Below are 23670 nucleotides of genomic sequence, written 5' to 3'. Positions count from 1 at the left end.
ATACATGTGTGTATGTGTGAATTAATATGGTGGTTTGTGAGACATTGATGATATATATATGATTGGTTCTACTAGAAATTCTATTTATATATATATATATATATATATATATATATATATATATGCATAACGTGTACAATGTGTAGTATCGTAAAATACCAGCAAACGAAAAAGAATTAAAATGGAAAACACAAAATTAAATGAAAAAGAAATCATAAAACCAAAACCCCCCCAAACATTTTAGTACCGGTTGGTGTTACCAACCAGTACTAAAGGGCTCCCGGCCCCCGGAGCTGGCTCGTGCCACTTGGTTGCCCTTTAGCACCGGTTCGTGCTGAACCGGTACTAAAGGGGGGGGCCTTTAGTGACCACACTTTAGTGCCGGTTATGGAACCGGCACTAAAGGGCCTTACGAACCGGTGCTAGTGCCCGGTTCTGCACTAGTGCTTATACATGTTCCTATGACCATGAGATTATGCAACTCCCGAATACCGGAGGAACACTTAATGTTCTATTAAATGTCACAACGTAACTGGGTGACTATAAATATGCTCTACAGGTGTCTCTGATGGTGTTTGTTGAGTTGGCATAGATCGAGACTAGGATTTGTCACTCCGATTGTCGAGAGGTATCTCTGGGCCCTCTCGGTAATGCACATCACTGTAAGCCTTGCAAACAATGTAACTAATGAGTTAGTTATGGGATGTTGCATTACGGAATGAGTAAAGAGACTTGCCGGTAACGAGATTGAACTAGGTATTGAGATACCGACGATCGAATCTCCCGTAAGTAACATACCGATGACAAAGGGAACAATGTATGTTGTTATGTGGTTTGACCGATAAAGATCTTCGTAGAATATGTAGGAACCAATATGAGAATCCAGGTTCCGCTATTGGTTACTGATCGGAAGTGAGGCTCGGTCATGTCTACATAGTTCTCGAACCCATAGGGCCCGCACGCTTAACGTTCGGTGATGATCGGTATTATGAGTTTATGTGTTTTGATGTACCGAAGGTAGTTCGGAGTCCCGGATGTGATCACGGACATGATGAGGAGTCTCGAAATGGTCGAGACATAAAGATCAATATATTGGAAGGCTATGTTTGGACATCAGAATGGTTAGTTCGGGCATTTACCAGAGTACTGGGGGGTTACCGGAACCCCCCGGGGAGTCAATGGGCCTCATTGGGCCTTAGTGGGAGAGAGGAGGAGGCGGCCAAGGTGGAGGGTGCGCCCCCCCCAAGCCCAATCCGAATTGAGTGGGGGGCCGGCCCCCCTTTCCTTCCCCCTCTCTCCCCCTTCCTTCCTCTCCTACTCCAACTAGGGAAGGGGGAATCCTACTCCTTTATATACGGGGGAGGGGGCACCCCATAGACACACAAGTTGATTGTTTAGCCGTGTGTGGTGCCCCCCTCCACAAATTTCCACCTCGGTCATATCATTGTAGTGCTTAGGCAAAGCCCTGCGTCGGTAACTTCATCATCACCGTCATGCTGACAAAACTCTCCCTCGACCTCAACTGGATCTAGAGTTCATGGGACGTCACCGAGCTAAACGTGTGTAGATCATGGAGGTTTCGTACCTTTGGTGCTAGGATCGTGAAGACGTACGACTACATCAACCACATTGTCATAACGCTTTCGCTTTCGGTCTACGAGGGTACGTGGACAACACTCTCCCCTCTCATTGCTATGCATCACCTAGATGGATCTTGCGTGTGCGTAGGATTTTTTTTGAAATTAATGTGTTCCCCAACAAATATGAGTATTATGCTTCGATGAAAACTCAAACTCTGGATGAAGGAATCGGTGAGATAATAATACTGTAAGCACTTGTCCGATAAGAAGTCCTCGAGGTTGGCATTTTGTACATACGCATAGAATTCATCCTTGAAACCTGCACGATCCATAAATTCATCCGAAGGCCATTCACACGGCTTCACTTGAGCTTCCCTTGGTGGTTCAAGGTCGTGCTCACGAATTGCATGCCTTGGTCCTTGCTTCCTCGAAGAACCGCCTTGATACATTATCATGGACATTTTTCTTCCTCTGAAAAATTTCTGAAATTTCGAATGACTCAAAATAAAAGTGAACCAAACTCAACAAGATTGATAGCAACTACTCCTACAAGTGCCTAGAGGATATATCATGCATCAAAACTACTTTGGACCATATAAATTTGACATGCAAGCTCAAGAACAGGGTCACCAAAGCAGAAAAAAAATTGCAATAAATAAAGCACTAGAACAAAAACTAATTGGACCATTGGAAGAGTCACATACCGAAGAATAATCCCCAAAGCAGTTTTGTGAATGGGGCTTTGAGCAAGGAGATCGAAAATGGCAGCAAGATGAGCAAGAACACGAGTTTGAGCTATGGGATGATTTTTTCTGGAGGAAGAAGGATATGATGGGTGCTGGAATAAGTGGAGGGGGCCACGTGGGGCCCATAAGGACAGGGGCATGCCCCAGGGGGTGGGGGCGCCCTCCGCCCTTGTGGCCAGCTGGTGAGGCCCCCTGGTGTGTTCTTTGCACCAGAAATTCTAAAATATTATACAAAAATCATACTAAATTTTCAGGGCATTTGGAGAACTTTTATTTTTGGGACATTTTTTATTGCATGGATAATTCAGAAAAAAGACAGAAAATACTATTTTTGCTTTTATTAATCTAAATAACAGAAAGTAAAAAGTAGGTACAGAAAGTTATGCCTTCTAAATTCATCCATCTCATGATCATCAAAAGGAATCCATTAACAAGGTTGATCAAGTCTTATTAACAAACTTCTTCCAAATGACTTGAAATCGGAGAATTTTCGAATAACACTAGGTTACCTCAACGGGGATATGCATTTCCCCAACAATAAGAATATCATATTTCTTTTTGGTAGTAGGAAGAGGAAATTCAAAACCTCCAATAGTAATAGTTGAAAATTTTCCAATGAATTGATACTATGGACTTGAGGTTGTTTCTTCAGAAAGTGTACCGTATGCTCATTACCGTTAACATGAAGAGTGACATAGCCTTTGTTGCGATTAATAACAGCCCCTGTAGTATTCAAAAAGGGTCTACCAACGATGATCAGCATACTATTGTCCTCGGGAATATCAAGAATAACAAAGTCTGTTAAAATAGTAACATTTGCAACCACAATAGGCTCATCCTCACAAATACCGACGGGTATAGCAGTTGATTTATCAGCCATTTGCAAATAGATTTCAGTAGGTGTCAACTTATTCAATTCAAGTCTACGATATAAAGAGAAAGGCATAACACTAACACCGGCTCCAAGATCACATAAAGCAGTTTTAACATAGTTTCTTTTAACGGAGCATGGTATAGTTGGTACTCCCGGATCTCCAAGTTTCTTTGGTATTCCACCCTTAAAAGTGTAATTAGCAAGCATTGTGGAGCTTCCCGTATATTTCTTTTATTAGTAACAATCTCTTTCATATACTTAGCATAAGGAGGCATTTTAAGCATATCAGTCAAACACATACGGAAAAAGATAGGTCTAATCATTTCAGCAAAGCACTCAAAATCCTAATCATCCTTTTTATTGGATCGCTTAGGAGGAAAGGGCATGGGTTTCTGAACCCATGGTTCTGTTTCTTTACCATGTTTTCTAACAACAAAATCTCTCTTATCATAACGTTGATTCTTTGATTGTGGGTTATCAAGATCAACATCAGGTTCAATCTCTACATCATTATCATTACTAGGTTGAGCATCAATATGAGCATCATCATTAACATTAGTACTAGGTTCATATTCATTACAAGACTGTGTCTCAACATCAGAAATAGAAATATCATTGGGATTCTCAGGTGTGTCTACAGCAGGTTCACTAGCATGCAAAGTCCTATCAATTTTCTTTTTCTTTTTAGTACAAGGACTAGGTGCATCAATATTAGTTCTCTAAGAATCCTGCTCAACTCTCTTAGGATGGCCCTCTGGATACAATGGTTCCTGGGTCATCTTGCAACCTCTAGTCATAACCCTAACATCATTATCATTGTTCTTACTATTTAACTCATTAAGCAAATCATCTTATGCCTTAAGTACTTGTTCTACTTGAGTTGTAACCATGGAAGCATGTTTACTAATAACCTTAAGATCATTAATAGTTCTACTCATATAATCAGCCAAGTGGTCAAGCATGTAATCTTACGTTTCAATTGTCTACTAACATAAGCATTGAAGTTTTCTTGTTTAACAATAAAATTATCAAACTCATCCAAGCATTGACTAGCAAACTTATTATGAGGAATATCGCCTTCATCAAATCTTCGGAGAGAGTTTACCTCTACTGCCTATGTCGGGTTATCAAGACCATGTATTTCTTCAATACGCGGTAAATTTTTTACATCTTCAGCTTTAATATCTTTTTCTTTCATAGATTTCTTTGCCTCTTGCATATCTTTAGGACTGAGAAATAGAATACCCTCTTATTTGGAGTTGGTTCAAGAAGTGTCCAATCATTATCATTACTCAGTATGTTATTCAATAGCAATTCAGTTTGCTCAATAGTTCTTTCCCTGAAAACACAACTAGCACAACTATCCAGGTGGTCTGTGGAAGCATCGGTTAGTCCATTATGAAAGATATCAAGTATTTCATTTTTCTTGAGAGGATGATCAGGCAAAGCATTAAGTAATCGGAGAAGCCTCCCCCAAGCTGCTTGTGGGAGACTCTCTTCTTCAATTTGCACAAAATTAAATATTTCCTTTAAAGCAGCTTGTTTCTTATGAGCAAAGAAATATTTTTGAGAGAAGTGATAAATCATATCCTGGGGACTACGCACACAACCAGGAGCTAGAGAATTAAACCATAACTTAGCATCACCCTTTAATGAGAAAGGAAACAATCTGAGAATATAGTAATAGCGAATTTTTTTCTCATGAGAAAATAGGGTGGCTATATCATTTAATTTAGTAAGATGTGCCACAACAGTTTCAGATTCGTAACCATATAAAGGATCAGGTTCAACCAAAGTAATTAACTCAGGATCGACAGAGAATTCATAATCCTTATCAGTAACAAAGATAGGTGAAGTAGCAAAATTAGGATCATATTTCATTCTAGCATTCAAGGATTTTTCTTTCAGCTTAGCTAACAATTTCTTAAGATCCTCTCTATCATTGCAAGCAAAGAAGTCTCTAGCAGTTTCTTCATCCATAACATAACCCTCAGGTACAACAGGCAATTCATATCTAGGGGGAGAATCATAATCTTCAGTTTCAAGAATATCATCAGTTTCAGTAATTTCATTCTCTCTAACCCTAGCAAGTTGTTCATCAAGAAATTCACCTAGTGGCACAGTATTATCAAGCAGAGAAGTAGTTTCATCATAAGCATCATGCATAGCAGAAGTGGCATCATCAATAACATGCGACATATTGAAATCAATAGCAGGTGTAGGTGTCGCAAGTTTACTCAAAACAGAAGGAGAATCAAGTGCAAAGCTAGATGGCAGTTCCTTGCCTCCCCTCGTAGTTGAGGGATAGATCTTGGTTTTGTTGTCTTTCAAATTCCTCATAGTGATCAACAGATATAAATCCCAAGTGACTCAGAGAATAGAGCTATGCTCCCCGGCAACGGCGCCAGAAAAAGGTCTTGATAACCCACAAGTATAGGGGATCGCAACAGTTTTCGAGGGTAGAGTATCCAACCCAAATTTATTGATTCAACACAAGGGGAGCCAGCGAATATTCTCGAGTATTAGCAGCTGAGTTGTCAATTCAACCACACCCGAAAGACTTAATATCTGCATCAAAGTAGTATAGAAGTAATGGTAACAGTGGCAAAAGTAACATCAGTTTTGCAGCAATCGTAACAGTGGTAATGGAAAAGTAACAAAGCGAAGATCAATATGAAACGAGCTCGTAGGCAATGGATCAATGATGGATAATTATGTCGGATAGCATTCATCATGCAACGGTTATAACATAGGGTGACACCGAACTAGCTCCAGTTCATCAATATAATGTAGGCATGTATTTCGAATATAGTCATACATGCTTATGGTAAAGAACTTGCATAACATCTTTTGTCCTACCTTCCCGTGGCAGCGGGTTCCTATTGGAAACTAAGGGATATTAAGGCCTCCTTTTAATAAAGTACCAAACAAAAGCATTAGCACTTAGTGAATACATGAACTCCTCAAACTACGGTCATCACCGAGAGTGGTCCCGGCTATTGTCACTCCGGGGTTGCCGGATGCTACCTCTTTTAGCACTACATTGGTTTTCCCCGAAGTGGAAGGGATGATGCAGCAAAGTAGCATAAGTATTCCCTCAGTTTTTGAGAACCAAGGTATCAATCCAGTAGGAGGCTACACGCAAGTCCCCCGTACCTGCACAAACAAATAAATCCTCGCAACCAACGCAAATAGGGGTTGTCAATCCCTATAGGGCCACTTACGAGAGTGAGATCTGAAAGATACGATAAAAATAATATTTTTGGTATTTTTATGATAAATATGCAAAGTAAAATAAAGGCAAAGTAAATAACTAAGTAGTAGGGGATTGATATGATAAAGATAGACTCGGGGGCCATAGGTTTCACTAGTGGCTTCTCTCGAGAGCATAAGTATTCTACGGTGGGTGAACAAATTACTGTTGAGCAATTAACAGAATTGAGCATAGTTATGAGAACATCTAGGTATGATCATGTATATAGGCATCACGTCCGAGACAAGTAGACCGACTCCTGCCTGCATCTACTACTATTACTCCACTCATCGACCGCTATCCAACATGCATCTAGAGTATTAAGTTAAAAACATAGTAACGCCTTAAGCAAGATGACATGGTGTAGAGGGATAGACTCATGCAATATGAAGAAACCCCATCTTGTTATCCTCGATGGCAACAACACAATACGTGCCTTGCTGCCCTTACTGTCACCGGGAAAGGACACCGCAAGATTGAACCCAAAGCTAAGCACTTCTCCCATTGCAAGAAAGATCAATCTAGTAAGCCAAACCAAACTGATAATTCGAAGAGACTTGCAAAGATAACCAATCATACATAAAAGAATTCAAAGAAGATTCAAATATTATTCATAGATAGACTTGATCATAAACCCACAATTCATCAGTCTAAACAAACACACCGCAAAAATAAGATTACATCGAATAGATCTCCACAAGAGAGGGGGATAACATTGTATTGAGATCCAAAAAGAGAGAAGAGACCATCTAGCTACTAACTATGGACCCGTAGGTCTGAAGTAAACTACTCACACTTCATCGGAGAGGCTATGGTGTTGATGTAGAAGCCCTCTGTGATCGATGCCCCCTCCGGCAGAGCTCCGGAACAGGCCCCAAGATGAGATCTCGTGGATACAGAAAGTTACGGTGGTGGAATTAGGGTTTTGGCTCCGTCTCTGATCATTTGGGGGTACGTGGGTATACATAGGAGGAAGAAGTACGTCGGTGGAGCAACAGGGGGACCACAAGGGTGGAGGGCGCGCCTGGCAGGCGCGCCCTCCTACCTCGTGGCCTCTGATACGTCTCCAACGTATCTATAATTTATGATTGCTCCATGCTATATTATCTACTCTTTTGGACTATATTCGGCTTTATTTTCCATTTTTATATTATTTTTGGGACTAACCTATTAACCGGAGGCCCAGCCCAGAATTGCTGTTTTTTTGCCTATTTCAGTGTTTCGGATAAACGAAATATAAATGGAGTCCAAACGGAATAAAATCTTCGGGAACGTGATTTTCTCACTGAACGTGATCCAGGAGACTTGGACCCTGCTCCAAGGAACAAAAGAGGCGGTCACGAGGGTGGGGGACGCGCCCCCCCTAGGGCGCGCCCCCTGCCTTGTGGGCCCCTCGTTGCTCCTCCGGCGTACTTCTTCCTCCTATATATACACACGTACCCCCCAAACGATCAGAACAGGAGCCAAAAACCTAATTCCACTGCCGCAACTTTCTGTATCCACGAGATCCCATCTTGGGGCCTGTTCCAGAGCTTCGCCGGAAGAGGGCCGTCATAACGAAGGGCTTCTACATCACCATAGCCTCTCCGATGAAGTGTGAGTAGTTTACCTCAGACCTTCGGGTCCATAGTTAGTAGCTAGATGGCTTCTTCTCTCTTTTTGAATCTCAATACAAAGTTCTCCCCCTCTCTTGTGGAGATCTATTCGATGTAATCTTCTTTTTGTGGTGTGTTTGTTGAGACCGGTGAATTGTGGGTTTATGATCAAGTCTATCTATGAATAATATTTGAATCTTCTCTGAATTCTTTTATGTATGATTGGTTATCTTTGCAAGTCTCTTCGAATTATCCGTTTGGTTTGGCCAACTAGATTGGTAGTTCTTGCCATGGGAGAAGTGCTTAGCTTTGGGTTCGATCTTGCGGTGTCCTTACCCAGTGATAGAAGGGGCAGCAAGGCACGTATTGCATCATTGCCATCGAGGATAACAAGATGGGGTTTATTTCATATTGCATGAATTTATCTCTCTACATCATGTCATCTTGCTTAAGGCGTTACTCTGTTTTTAACTTAATACTCTAGATGCATGCTGGATAGCGGTCGATGAGTGGAGTAATAGTAGTAGATGCAGAATCGTTTCGATCTACTTGTCACGGATGTGATGCCTATATACATGATCATGCCTAGATATTCTCATAACTATGCTCAATTCTGTCAATTGCTCAACAGTAATTTGTTCACCCACCGTAGAATACTTATGCTCTTGAGAGAAGCCACTAGTGAAACCTATGGCCCCCGGGTCTATTCTCATCATATCAATCTCCATCACTTTAATCTTGCTTTGCTTTTTACTTTGGTTTTACTTTTTACTTTGCATATTTATACCAAAAGTATTATATCTATCAGATCTCACTCTCATAAGTGACCGTGAAGGGATTAACAACCCCTAATCGTGTTGGTTGCGAGTAGCTATCGTTTTGTGCAGGTACGAGGGACTTGAGCGTGGCCTCCTACTGGATTGATACCTTGGTTCTCAAAAACTGAGGGAAATACTTACGCTACTCTGTTGCATCATCCCTTCCTCTTCATGGAAAACCAACGCAAGCTCAAGACGTAGCAAGAAGGATTTCTGGCGCCGTTGCCGGGGAGTCTACGCAAAAAGTAAACATACCAAGTACCCATCACAATCCCTAACTCTCGCATTACATTATTTGCCATTTGCCTCTCGTTTTCCTCTCCCCCCAATTCACCCTTGCCGTTTTATTTGCCATCTCTCTCTCTATCCTCCCTTTCTATTTGTCTTTTTTTGCCCGCTTGCTTTTTGTTTGCTCGTGTGTTAGATTGCTTGTTTGTCGCGATGGCTCAAGATACTACCAAATTGTGTGACTTCACCAATACCAATAATAATGATTTCCTTAGCACTCCGATTGCTCCTCTTACCGATGTTGAATCTTGTGAAATTAATACTGCTTTGTTGAATCTTGTTATGAAAGATCAATTCACCGGCCTTCCTAGTGAAGATGCCGCTACTCATCTGTATAGCTTCGGTGATTTATGTGATATGCAAAAGAAAAAAGATGTCAATAATGATGTCGTTAAATTGAAGTTATTTCCTTTTTCACTTAGACATCGTGCTAAAGCTTGGTTTTCATCTTTGCCTAAGAATAGTATTGATTCTTGGAACAAGTGCAAAGATTCTTTTATCTCTAAGTATTTTCCTCCCGCTAAGATCATCTCTCTTAGAAACGATATTATGAACTTTAAACAACTTGATCATGAACATGTTGCACAAGCTTGGGAGAGAATGAAATTAATGATACGTAATTGCCCTACTCATGGTTTGAATTTGTGGATGATCATACAAAATTTTTATGCCGGATTGAATTTTGCTTCTAGAAATCTTTTAGATTCGGCCGCGAGAGGCACTTTTATGGAAATCACTTTAGGAGATGCTACTAAACTCCTAGATAATATTATGGTTAATTATTCTCAATGGCATACTGAAAGATCTTCTAATAAAAAAGTGCATGCGATAGAAGAAATTAATGTGTTGAGTGGAAAGATGGATGAACTTATGAAATTATTTGCTACTAAGAGTGTTTCTTATGATCCTAATGATATGCCTTTGTCTACTTTGATTGAGAATAACAATGAATCTATGGATGTGAATTTTGTTGGTAGGAATAATTTTGGTAACAACGCTTATAGAGGGAATTTTAATCCTAGGCCATATCCTAGTAATCCTTCTAATAATTATGGGAATTCCTACAACAACTCTTATGGAAATTATAATAAGATGCCCTCTGAATTCAAGACTAGTGTTAAAGAGTTTATGAATTCATAAAAGAATTTTAATGCTTTGCTTGAGGAGAAATTGCTTAAAGTTAATAATTTGGCTAGAAACATTGATAGAATTTCTCTTGAGGTTGATTCTTTAAAGCTCAGATCTATTCCTCCTAAGCATGATATCAATGAGTCTCTCAAAGCCATGAGAATTTTCATTGATGAGTGCAAGGAAAGAACCGCTAGGATGCGTGCTTCCAAAGATGCCTTTATTAAAGCGTGTTCTTCCAATACCTATGAAAATCAAGATGAAGATCTAAAAGTTATTGATGTGTCTCCTATTAAATCTTTATTTTGCAATATGAATCTTGATGAAACTGAATATGATCTTCCTTTACCTAGAAGGCATTCTAAAAATTAGGAGTATTTAGATCTTAATGATGAAATTGATGAAAGTGGGATTGAAAGAAATAAAAATCTAGATGTTGCTAAACCCACTATATTGGATTTCAAGGAATTTAAGTATGAAAGTTGCTCTTTAATTGATTGTATTTCCTTGTTGCAATCCGTGCTAAATTCTCCGCATTCTTATAGTCAAAATAAAGCCTTCACCGAACATATTGTTGATGCCTTGATGCAATCTTATGAAGAAAAACTTGAGTTGAAAGTTTCTATCCCTAGAAAACTCTATGATGAGTGGGAACCAACTATTAAAATTAAAATTAAAGATCATGAGTTTTATGCTTTGTGTGATTTGGGTGCTAGTGTCTCTACTATTCCCAAGACTTTGTGTGATTTACTAGATTTCCGTAATTTTGATGATTGCTCTCTAAACTTGCATCTTGTGGATTCCACTATTAAGAAACCTATGGGAAGGATTAATGATGTTCTTATTGTTGAAAATAGGAATTATGTGCCATAGATTTCATTGTTCTTGATATAGATTGCAATCCTTCTTGCCCTATTATTCTTGGTAGACCTATCCTTAGAACGGTTGGTGCGATTATTGATATGAAGGAAGGAAATATTAGATTTCAATTTCCATTAAAAAAGGGCATGGAACACTTTCCAAGAAATAAAATAAAATTACCATATGAAACTATTATGTGAGCCACTTATGGATTGCCTACCAAAGATGGCAATACCTAGATCTATCCTCGCTTTTATGCCTAGCTAGGGGCGTTAAACGATAGCGCTTGTTGGGAGGCAACCCAATTTTATTTTTATTCCTTGCTTTTTGCTCCTGTTTAGTAATAAATAAATTATTTAGCCTCTGTTTTGGTTGTGTTTTTTGTGTTTAATTAGTGTTTGTGCCAAGTAGAACCGTTGGGAAGACTTGGGGAAAGTCTTGTTGAACTTGCTGTAAAAAACAGAAACTTTAGCGCTCACGAGAACTGCTGTCATTTTTATTTGAAGAGTGCTATTTAGTTAATTCTTTTTGCATATGATTAATAGATAAATTACTCACTTCCAGCAATTTATTTTAGAATTTTTGGGGTTCAGATCTTGCGCTAGCTACAGATTACTACAGACTGCTCTGTTTTTGACAGATTCTGTTTTTCGTGTGTTGTTTGCTTATTTTGATGAATCTATGGCTAGTAAAATAGTTTATAATCCATAAGAGAAGTCGGAATACAGTAGGTTTAACACGAATATAAATAAAGAATGAGTTCATTACAGTACCTTGAAGTGGTCTTTTGTTTTCTTTCGCTAACGGAGCTCACGAGTTTTCTATTTTGAGTTTTGTGTTGTGAAGTTTTTAAGTTTTGGGTGAATTCTTTTGATGGATCATGGAACAAGGAGTGGCAAGAGCCTAAGCTTGGGGATGCCCATGTCACCCCCAAGATAATCCAAGGACACCAAGAAGTCAATGCTTGGGGATGCCCGGAAGGCATCCCCTCTTTCGTCCACTTTCATCGGTAAATTACTTGGAGCTATATTTTTATTCACCAACATGATATGTGTTTTGCTTGGAGCGTCTTGTATTATTTGTGTATTTGTGTCTTAGTATGCCATAATCATCCTTGCTGTACACACCTTTTGAGAGAGCCATACATGAATTAAAATTTGATAGAATACTCTATGTGCTTCACTTATATCTTTTGAGCTAGATAATTTTGCTCTATGTGCTTCACTTATATCTTTTGAGCTAGATAATTTTGCTCTATGTGCTTCACTTAGATCTTTTCAGCTAGATAATTTTGCTCTATGTGCTTCACTTAGATCTTTTAGAGCACGGTGGTGGATTTGTTTTAAAGAAACTATTGATCTCTCATGCTTCACTTAAATTATTTTGAGAGTCTCTTAATAGCATGGTAATTTGCTTAATAATAATATGCTTGGTATTCAAGATTTGTGAAACTTTCTTTTGAGTGTGTTGAATACTAAGAAAAGATTGAAGCATGATAATTGTTTTGAGATATGGAGGTGATAATATTAAAGTCATGCTAGTTGAGTAGTTGTGAATTTAAAGAATACTTGTGTTAAAGTTTGTGATTCCCGTAGCATGCACATATGGTGAACCGTTATGTAACGAAGTCGGAGCATGATTTATTTATTGATTGTCTTCCTTATGAGTGGCGGTCGGGGACGAGCGATGGTCTTTTCCTACCAATCTATCCCCCTAGGAGCATGCGCGTAATACTTTGCTTTGATAACTTCTAGATTTTTGCAATAAGTATATGAGTTCTTTATGACTAATGTTGAGTCCATGGATTATACGCATTCTCACCCTTCCACCTTTGCTAGCCTCTCTAATACCACACACTTTTCGCTGGTATCATACACCTACCATATACCTTCCTCAAAACAGCCACCATACCTACCTATTATGGCATTTTCATAGCCATTCCGAGATATATTGCCATGCAACTTTCCACCATCTAGTTCATCATGACAAACTCTATCATTGTTATTGCATATCCCGGTACACCGCCGGAGGCATTCATATAGAGTCATATTTTGTTCTAAGTATTGAGTTGTAAGAAAAATAAAAGTGTGATGATCATCATTATTAGAGCATTGTCCCAGTGAGGAAAGAATGATGGAGACTATGATTCCCCCATAAGTCGGGATGAGACTCCGGACGAAAAATAAATAAATAAAAAAGGAGGCCAAAGAAGCCCAAATAAAAAGAGGTCATAAAAAAAGAGAAAATGCCCAAATAAAAAATGAGAGAAAAAGAGAGAAGGGACAATGTTACTATCCTTTTACCACACTTGTGCTTCAAAGTAGCACCATGATCTTCATAGTAGAGAGTCTCTCATATTATCACTTTCATATACTAGTGGGAATTTTTCATTATAGAACTTGGCTTGTATATTCCAATGATGGCCTTCCTCAAATTGCCCTAGGTCTTCATGAGCAAGCAAGTTGGATGCACACCCACTAGTTTCTTTTGTTGAGCTTTCATACATTTATAGCTCAAGTGCATCCGTTGCATGGCAATCCCTACTCACTCACATTGATATCTATTGATGGGCATCTCCATAGCCCATTGATACGCCTAGTTGATGTGAGACTATCTTCCCCTCCTTTTTGTCTTCTTCACAACCACCATTCTATTCCACCTATAGTGCTATATCCATGGCTCATGCTCATGTATTGTGTGAAGATTGAAAAAGTTTTGAAAAAGTTAGAGTATGAAACAATTGCTTGGCTTGTCATCGGGGTTGTGCATGATTTAAATACTTTGTGTGGTGAAGATGGAGCATAGCCAGAATATATGATTTTGTAGGGATAACTTTCTTTAGCCATGTTATTTTGAGAAGACATAATTGCTTTGTTAGTATGCTTGAAGTATTATTATTATTTATGTCAATATAAACTTTTGTCTTAAATCTTCCTAATCTGAATATTCATACCACAATTAAGAATATTTGCATTGAAATTATGCCAAGTAGCACTCCGCATCAAAAATTCTCTTTTTATCATTTACCTACTCGAGGACGAGCAGGAAATAAGCTTGGGGATGCCTGATACGTCTCCAACGTATCTATAATTTTTGATTGCTCCATGCTATATTATCTACTGTTTTGGACTATATAGGGCTTTATTTTCCACTTTTATATTATTTTTGGGACTAACCTATTAACTGGAGGCCCAGCCCAGAATTGCTGTTTTTTTTGCCTATTTCAGTGTTTCGGATAAACAGAATATCAAACGGAGTCCAAACGGAATAAAATCTTCAGGAACGTGATTTTCTCACAGAACGTGATCCAGGAGACTTGGACCCTGCTCCAAGGAACAAAACAGGCGGTCACGGGGGTGGGGGGCTCCCCCCTAGGGCGCGCCCCCCTGCCTCGTGGGCCCCTCATTGCTCCTCCGGCGTACTTCTTCCTCCTATATATACACACATACCCCCAAACAATCAGAACAGGAGCCAAAAACCTAATTCCGCCGCTGCAACTTTCTGTATCCACGAGATCCCATCTTAGGGCCTGTTCCGGAGCTCCGCCGGAAGAGGGCCGTCATCACGAGGGCTTCTACATCATCATAGCCTCACCGATGAAGTGTGAGTAGTTTACATCAGACCTTCGGGTCCATAGTTAGTAGCTAGATGGCTTCTTCTCTCTCTCTTTGAATCTCAATACAAAGTTCTCCCCCTCTCTTGTGGAGATCTATTCGATGTAATCTTCTTTTTATGGTGTGTTTGTTGAGACCAATGAATTGTGGGTTTATGATCAAGTCTATTTATGAATAATATTTGAATCTTCTCTGGATTCTTTTATGTATGATTGGTTATCTTTGCAAGTCTCTTCGAATTATCCGTTTGGTTTGGCCAACTAGATTGGTAGTTCTTGCCATGGGAGAAGTGCTTAGCTTTGGGTTCGATCTTGCGGTGTCCTTACCCAGTGACAGAAGGGGCAGCAAGGCACGTATTGCATCGTTGCCACCGAGGATAACAAGATGGGGTTTATTTCATATTGCATGAATTTATCTCTCTATATCATGTCATCTTGCTTAAGGCGTTACTCTATTTTTAACTTAATACTCTAGATGCATGCTGGATAGCGGTCGATGAGTGGAGTAATAGTAGTAGATGCAGAATCATTTCGATCTACTTGTCACGGACGTGATGCCTATATACATGATCATGCCTAGATATTCTCATAACTATGCTCAATTCTATCAATTGCTCAACAGTAATTTGTTCACTCACCGTAGAATACTTATGCTCTTGAGAGAAGCCACTAGTGAAACCTCTGGCCCCCGGGTCTATTCTCATCATATCAATCTCTATCACTTTAATCTTGCTTTGCTTTTACTTTGCTTTTACTTTTTACTTTGCATATTTATACCAAAAATATTATATCTATCAGATCTCACTCTCGTAAGTGACCGTGAAGGGATTGACAACCCCTAATCGCATTGGTTGCGAGTAGCTATCGTTTTGTGCAGGTACGAGGGACATGAGCATGGCCTCCTACTGGATTGATACATTGGTTCTCAAAAACTGAGGGAAATACTTACGCTACTCTGTTGCATCATCGCTTCCTCTTCAGGGAAAACCAACGCAAGCTCAAGACGTAGCAGCCTCCTGTTAGTTGGCTTGACGTAGGGTCCAAGTCTCCTGAGTTGTATTCGGTGTGAAAATCACGTTCCCGGAGGTTTCATTCCGTTTGGACTCCGTTTGATATTCCTTTTCTTCGAAACCCTAAAACAGGAAAAAAAACAGCAATTCTCGGCTGGGCCTCCGGTTAATAGGTTAGTCCCAAAAATAATATAAAAGTGGATAATAAAGCCCAATAATATCCAAAACAGTAGATAATATAGCATGGAGCAATAAAAAATTATAGATACGTTGGAGACGTATCACCGGATCATAACACGTAGTAGGTAACTATATCTTGCAATATCGGACCAAGAACACAAATATATTCATAAAAACATAATAGGTTCAGATCTGAAATTATGGCACTCGGGCCCTAATGACAAGCATTAGGCGTAGCAAAGTCATAGCAACATCAATCTTAGAACATAGTGGATACTAGGGATCAAACCCTAACAAAACTAACTCGATTACATGGTAGATGTCATCCAACCCATCACGGTCCAGCAAGCCTACGATGGAATTACTCACGCACGGCGGTGAGCATCATGAAATTGGTGATGGAGGATGGTTGATGATGACGATGGCGATGGATTCCCCTCTCCGGAGCCCAAAACAGATTCCAGATCTGCCCTCCCGAGAGAACATGGCTTGGTGGCGGCTCCATACCGTAAAAAGCGATGAATCCTTCTCTCTGATTTTTTTTCTCTCCGAAAGAGAATATATGGAGTTGGAGTTGAGGTCGGTGGAGGTCCAGTGGGCCCACAAGGTCGGGTGGCGCCCCACCCCCCCACCTTTGTGGCCAGGGTGTGGGCCCCCTTCCAATTTTTTTTTATTAATTCCAAAACTTATCTCCATTAAGTTTCAGGTCATTCCGAGAACTTTTTATTCTGCACAAAATTAGCACCATGGCAATTCTGCTGAAAACAGCGTCAGTCCGAGTTAGTTTCATTCAAATCATGCAAGTTAGAGTCCAAAACAAGGGCAAAAGAGTTTGGAAAAATAGATACGACGGAGACGTATTAGAGGATGGCGGCGGCAATGCGGTGGCGACGGAGGTAGAGTGAGGCAGCAGGGAGTGAGGGGAGGAAGAAGAAGGTCGGGCACAGGGGAGGAACTTGAGGATAAGGCACCCATAGCAGTAGCGCTGGCCCAGGAAGTGCGCTACGGCTAAGCCCAATAGCAGTACGCTTTTTCCCGGACATGCGCAACTGCTAAGGCTAATGATGTAAATGATCTTTTTGTGTAGAATTTAAATTGTCAGTATGAATCCTCACCGGTTTAGGAACCGGTGAAGACTCATATTGCGGCCACAAATCGTACACATATGGTTCAATGAAGCCCAAGTGGTTGTGATAGTTTGAGAAGTAACATATTTAATGTGGTAAACACCCTGTTCACGAAGCGAGGTGGGACTAAACATAGTTCCAAGGAGGGGACTAAACTTAGCATCAGCGATGTTTGACGAACAGCGCTACTGCTAAGTACAATAGCAGTAGCGGGGTTACGAAAACGACGCTACTACTATACCTAGTCTGGCGAAAACGTCATGACAATTGTAGTAGTAGCGCTCTTTCCTCTAGACGCGCTACTGCTACGTTGATATCAGTAGCGTTGTTTGATGTCACGTGCTACTGCTAAGTAGCGCCTTATTTTAAACCGCGCTACTGGTAATATTCTGTGTATAAGATTTTCCTTAGTAGTGCTCCCTTGCCTGTGCGCGCTTCGGCTCCGCGCTAGCTACCCACATTCATGCCGCTGGAGAGTGGCCGCTCCGATTGACACAGACGTAGAATGGACGCGACCTTTCACTGGCGCTGGCTTTGAAGCTCTAAGCCGGTGCGTCGTGGATCACGACAACACAAGCATCATGGCTGTCGTGGATGACGTCGTGTCGCACCGCACCTCCCGTGCCTATGACTAAGCCATTCCCCGTCAACATTTGCGTAATTGCGCCCTACCGACGGAAAAAGAAGCTGGCTTCACGGAGATCGACGAGGAAGCGTCCAGCACGTCCGCGCCCGCTGCCATCATCGAGAAGAAGTAGAACATGAGAGGCCGCCGCCACTTGGGTCCCATGAAGGCCACCGCTGAGGCGACGCCGGCGTACACAACTGGTGTCTTGCCCGGTCGCAGGCCACCGTCGTCCCCTTCCCTTCCGGCTGAAGCACATCCCGGCGGTACCACTCCGATGAGCAGCACTGCCAAACATGGGGAATCAAGCCTCCCTTTGCGCTGAAGTACATACCACTCGGGCTTACGGCAGTCGGATGAGCGGGCTGCTGGACATGGGGAAGACAATGAAGATCTGCCGCGACTGGCCCTAGACTTGTCAAGGGTATCCGTGTCGTGGGATGGATATCCGCTGGCGCCGCCCGTAGACTGGTTTTACTTTAGTTCGGAGTAGTTTGTAGTTACAAAAATGTCCTAAATATAATGAATATTGTCCGATTTATACGAAATCCGCCGTGTTTGCGTGAATTTCGTTCGATTAGTTCAAACAGTGATTAAAATGTATGTAGGCAGTGTTGAATGCCGAAGCAAAATTTTGCGGGTGAGTGTTGGTGATGCCCTAACTTTGAGCTATAGTTCCATCCAGCGATCACTGGCCTTCGAATCTTCGGGTCTTTCTACGAAAGAAGAGGACAGCAGAACTGCTGCATGCCAACTGACAACTGACGGCTGCCATTGTACCTATTCCATTTCTCCTTTTGTAGAGGAGCTGTATCCATACATAGACGACACCCCATGCACGTAGAGGACCCGTGACCGCGGCCTGTCTAGTAGCATTTGCTTAGCAGATGCCCAGCGTTCTAAAAATGCGTTACGCGGGCCCCGGCACCGCCGCGAGGACCCTTCCACGGCAGTCCACCATTGCTTGCAGCTGCCGTGACACGCGTCCACCAACCCACCCCGCCTCCTATAAAGCCCCCAAAAAACCCATCGCTTAGCTTCTACTCCTCGCCGCCCTACGTCCCACCTTCTCTGTCACCCCGGCGTGAACCCCGAGGATCGCCAATGGCGCACGCGGCGGAGGGGGAGAAACCACGGGAGGAGGAGCAGGAGCACGAGGAGGAGGTGATCATCGTCGGGGCGGGCCCGTCGGGGCTGGCGGCCGCCGCGTGCCTGTCCCTGCGCGGGGTGCGGAACCTCGTCCTGGAGCGCGACGACTGCGTGGGGTCGCTGTGGCGGCACCGCACCTACGACCGCATCCGCCTCCACCTCGCCAAGCAGCACTCGGCGCTGCCGCACGCGCCGCACGGCCCCGCGGCGCCGACCTACCTCCCGCGCGACGACTTCGTGCGCTACCTCGACGACTACGCCGCCCGCTTCGGCGTCCGCGTGCGGCTCCGCCGCGAGGTCCGCGAGGCCCGCTTCGACGAGGCGCGGGGCGCGTGGCTCGTCGAGGCCGTCGACCACGCCACGGGGCTGGTGGAGCGCTACGCCGCGAGGCACCTGGTGGCCGCCGCCGGGGAGAACGACGAGAAGGTGCTGCCGGAGGTGCCGGGGCTGGACGGCTTCCCCGGGAAGGTGATGCACGCCTGCGAGTACCGGACGGGCAAGGGGATGGAGGGGAAGGCGGTGCTCGTCGTCGGGTCCGGCAACTCCGGCATGGAGATCGCCTACGACCTCGCCGAGGCCGGCGCCGCCACCTCCATCATCGTCCGCAGCGAGGTCAGTTACTTGCAAGTACTCGCTCCGTCCCATAATAATATAAAAACGTTTTTGACACTAGAAGTAGCATGTTTAATGTTTCTTAATTAAGGGTCCACGGTAAGGCCAGTTGTTTTTAGTGTTTCTTACTTAACGTAAGTTCAGTTCTTTTTAACTTGGTATGTTTAATGTTTCTTACTCAAGGTTTGTTTGGTTGCTACCAAAATTTTGCTACTAACAATATTTGGCGATGGCAAAACTTGCCAAAAAAATAACAACTTTTTAGCAGGTTAGAAAACTGATTTAGTCGCTAGGTAAATCAACTACACTACTAGCCAGTTCTATTATACACCAAACCATGCCCCATTGTTTCACGTGTGTCGTTATGCCAGCGCGCACGAGTAGGCACGCCTGGTGGCGGCTCACGCAAGCGTGCCGGGCGCACGAGTCATAGGGTGGCGAGCTCTACACGGCAAGTTGGCGCTCCATGTGTGCATGGGGCATGGCTGCATGCGTGGTTCGTTTTTGCATGTAGGAGTTGAGCTGCTGGACGGCTCCGAATGATCGATCCTGTTTGTGAATGCATGCATGCTCTTTTTTCTGCTCTATTTTTACGTCACGGCCTAGCAGATCGGGAGCTGTGCCCGTTATGAACTTCTGGATCGGCATGGCTACCACTGCAGCAACCACGCCACACCTGCTATCTGCGGGAACGAACCATTCGGCCGTTCTCAAATCGGAGTAGTAGTATTCAGTTAGAGCATTGCAACAGCTTGGTCAGTTTGCCCTCTGCCGTCCAAGAACCTTCAGGTTTTTCTAAGAAAGAAGGCGACACTAGGACTGCTGCCAGCTGCCTGCCACCGTACCCACTCGATCGACACTGCATGCACGTAGAGCCCATAGCTAGCTAATTTATTGTACTACCCTATGGAGTTTTTGACGTTTGATCCTTGGATTTGGATCCATGCACCTGTACTGTTCCCACATATAGCCTGATCTCGACCGGATCGATGCCAACAAATCGCTGCAGGAGCAGCACAACATGATTATTCAATGCCGCAACGGAGCCCGTCGATCTGCAGGATAATTAACGACAGATCTCATTCTCACACACGCACGCGGGGTAGGTAGCCACTAATTCTCGGCACTGCGTAATGACCAACCGCAATCGGTGGCAAATTGATGAACAGCAACATAGGATCCTGCTGTCTCGCTTGTGGTCAGCAGCCCGCTTTAGCAGATGAATGACCCCTGTCTCTGTCGCTTATATAGGTCAAATAGTAAAGACAAGATGCAAATAGCAAACCACCCATTCACGTGCCTGATCAACAACTTGGTTAGTAGTTTAACCCGATAGTTTATGTCTCCTTCTGTATTTTCAGTGATGGACCATGTGATGTGATGCAACCAGTAAAGACCATTGTCGACAGCTAAATAATTGGCTGCAATGCGCTGCAGCGGTCGTGTGAGTTAATTATTTGTTGTTGCTGTGGCTGCATGCAGCTTCACCTTGTGACCAAGGAGATCTGGAACGTGGCGATGACGCTATACAGGTACCTGCCGCTGTGGCTGATCGACCGGATCGTGCTCTTCATGTGCAGCGTCGTGTTCGGGGACACCTCCCGCTACGGCCTCCGCCGGCCCGCCATTGGGCCCTTCTCCATGAAGATCCACACCCCAGCCTACCCTGTCGTCGACGTCGGCACCTACGCCAAGATCAAGACCGGCGAGATCCAGGTCAGTGAAAGTTAATGGATGTTGGATTTTATTTTCTTCAAAATTAGGGCTGAGCGCCTGCCTTTCCCTAGAAAAGAAACACTTATTGTGATATATACAACCAAGAAGCAATGAACTCAAAGTCATGCACAAATAGATTGCATAATATAGGTGGCTACAAGAGGGAAAATACACACGTGAACATAGTTAGATGCACACACACATGAATAGTAAAATTTTAAAAATACTAGAGAAAAAACTAAAATTTCTAAAATTTGGGGTATCAAACTTGGTCACCACTGTATGTATGCACGTGTGAAATTTCATGAAGTAATTACACCTATGGTATTTGTAGCGAAGAAAATATAATCAAGACCTTACTATTCATGCAAACAGTATTTTCGAATATAGCTTCGATTTTTTTTCTTTAATTTTTGCTCATAATACCATGAATGTCAATACAAAATCTGGTGCAAAAATAACCTATGAATAATTAAGATGCATTAATTATGACGTGGCAACGTTTCATGCATAGAGTAATGAAAAAAATTCTAATTTATGACTTGCATGCGTAACTTGTTTGTGTGGTATGGTTGCATGGCTAGAAAAATAGATAGTCAGTTGTAGATATTTAGGAATTGAAAACATAGGATATAGGATTCCCTCTTTTTTTCTCAACCAAAACAATTTATAAACTTAAAAAATTTCTGGTCACCAAGACATTATAACCGCAATGTGTAGACAAATATTTTTGATTTTTGGTGCAATTTCAATGCTTAAAATGATATAGCTTATTGAACATAAAATCTTATTCTATATCTGTAGCTCCACTGAAGAAACTGAAATCTTTTCTATACACGGAAGTTCTTTTGTTTTTGCGGATTTTTCTTTTTGCCAGGAATTCTAGGTTTTTTGTTGATTTGAAAAGTTTCAAGTTTATATATCGTTTTATTTATAAACCTTGATGCAAAAAATGGATGGTCTAGAACTCTAAATAGAGGCACACCTGCGGCGGATTTAGAAAGTCCACCCTCTTAACTTCAAGCTGAACGGGTAAAGGATTATAAATTGCATGCTTAATTCAAGGGCATGTGAACGCGTGCAGGTCCTGCCGGCGATGAAGGCTGTGCACGGGAACGTCGTGGAGTTCGCCGACGGCAAGCGGCACCCGTTCGATGCCATCGTCTTCGCCACCGGCTACCGGAGCACAACCAAGAAGTGGCTCAAGGTAAGATTATTACGTCCATTGCAGACGCATCCGTCCATGCATCCAGCTCATGCTGCCACATGCCCACGTGTGTATAGAACACCAATGCACACTCGTCCTGTGTACCAACTTGGTCGCATAGGGATCGGTACATCATGATTCATGACTCATCAGTGTTGTGACTCATAATTTGTACATTTTGTTGATAAAAAATTAAGAGAAGACGTTCGTGCATGCATATGCATGTCGCTTTGGAGACGAGAGACGAGACTTTCCCAAGAAGCAAAACTCAGCTCGGTTCCTGGTCTCGTCTTTCCGGAACATGCCCGCGTGCGTTCATGTACCGTCGGTGCTACGCATCCTGAAAGTGCACGCCTGAAAATAGACATGTCGATCTACTATTACTATATATGCACAGCGTAGGGATTCGGGACGCAAACTCGCTCATGATCCGTACGGCCTGATCATCTCTGTGTTTTCCTTTTGTTCTCTCAGAGTGACGATGGGCTGATCGGCGAGGACGGGATGGCGCGGCGGAGCTTCCCGGAGCACTGGAAGGGGGAGAACGGCCTCTACTGCGCGGGGATGGTGAGGAGGGGCCTCTACGGGAGCTGCGAGGACGCCGAGTCCATAGCCGAGGACATCAGCAAGAAGAAGAAGAAGCCACACCAAGCCTGACCATGATCATCGTCAGAAGAGCAATAATACCTTCTGGAGTCGCACAGCGATCGTTGGGCGAGAAACAATGGGTGTGTTGTGATTAATATCTCGAAACTTAAATAATCTGGAAAACTAGCCGTAGCTTATCTGTGATTATCGGGGAAACTATTATCTGTTCGTTGCCTTGTCTGTGCACAGTCCGGCCCGGACACAGTCCAGGTTAATAATTTCCAGATGCGATCTGCAGACCGATCCATGCGCGACTCGCACTGAAAGTACCCTGACTATGTAGTGTTAAATCCATCAGGATCACATGTGTTGGATATCCACGGTAGTTGCGGGATCAGATGGGGTATTACTGTTAGGTAATCTTGTTCTAGTCATAGTATTGGTTGAGTCAAGGTAGCAGGTGATTAGTACATGTGGCTGGTTGCACGCAAGTAGCAGAAGTACTAGTCCGTGTTGTGATAGGAGTTAACCAGTAAAGTAGAGTCCGGTTAGGATTTGTTTGTGTCCGGCGTGTTTAGGTAGTAGTTTCTGTACGAGTAGGATTGGGTTTAGGTTGGGTCGGTGGCTGGCTGTGCATATATATATATATATATATATATATATATATATATATATATATATATATATATATATATATATA

The 23670-nt window shown here is 42.6% G+C and overlaps 1 protein-coding gene across 1 annotated transcript; it reads left to right on the top strand.

Moving 5' to 3' along the window:
• The first annotated feature begins 18755 nt into the window (after positions 1–18755).
• Positions 18756–23275, top strand: LOC119301637 (probable indole-3-pyruvate monooxygenase YUCCA11). The gene is made up of 4 exons (XM_037578634.1): positions 18756–19459; positions 20942–21175; positions 22260–22382; positions 22857–23275. Exons 1-4 carry the CDS (start codon positions 18803–18805, stop codon positions 23037–23039), a joined length of 1197 nt encoding a protein of 398 aa, XP_037434531.1. The 5' UTR covers positions 18756–18802; the 3' UTR covers positions 23040–23275.
• Positions 23276–23670: the final 395 nt, after the last annotated feature.

This window comes from Triticum dicoccoides, chromosome 5A (genome assembly GCF_002162155.2).
Source record: "Triticum dicoccoides isolate Atlit2015 ecotype Zavitan chromosome 5A, WEW_v2.0, whole genome shotgun sequence".
In the NCBI taxonomy this organism is placed as follows: domain Eukaryota; kingdom Viridiplantae; phylum Streptophyta; class Magnoliopsida; order Poales; family Poaceae; genus Triticum; species Triticum dicoccoides.
This window is presented reverse-complemented; position numbering and strand designations above follow the sequence as displayed.

What these genes read in the sequence shown, in the direction of transcription:
- LOC119301637 (XM_037578634.1), top strand. Translation starts at nt 18,803, where the DNA reads ATGGCGCACGCGGCGGAGGGGGAGAAACCACGGGAGGAGGAGCAGGAG. An exon ending in TCAAGACCGGCGAGATCCAG is followed by an intron (nt 21,176 to 22,259) that starts GTCAGTGAAAGT and finishes GAACGCGTGCAG; the next exon opens with GTCCTGCCGGCGATGAAGGC. An exon ending in CAACCAAGAAGTGGCTCAAG is followed by an intron (nt 22,383 to 22,856) that starts GTAAGATTATTA and finishes TTGTTCTCTCAG; the next exon opens with AGTGACGATGGGCTGATCGG.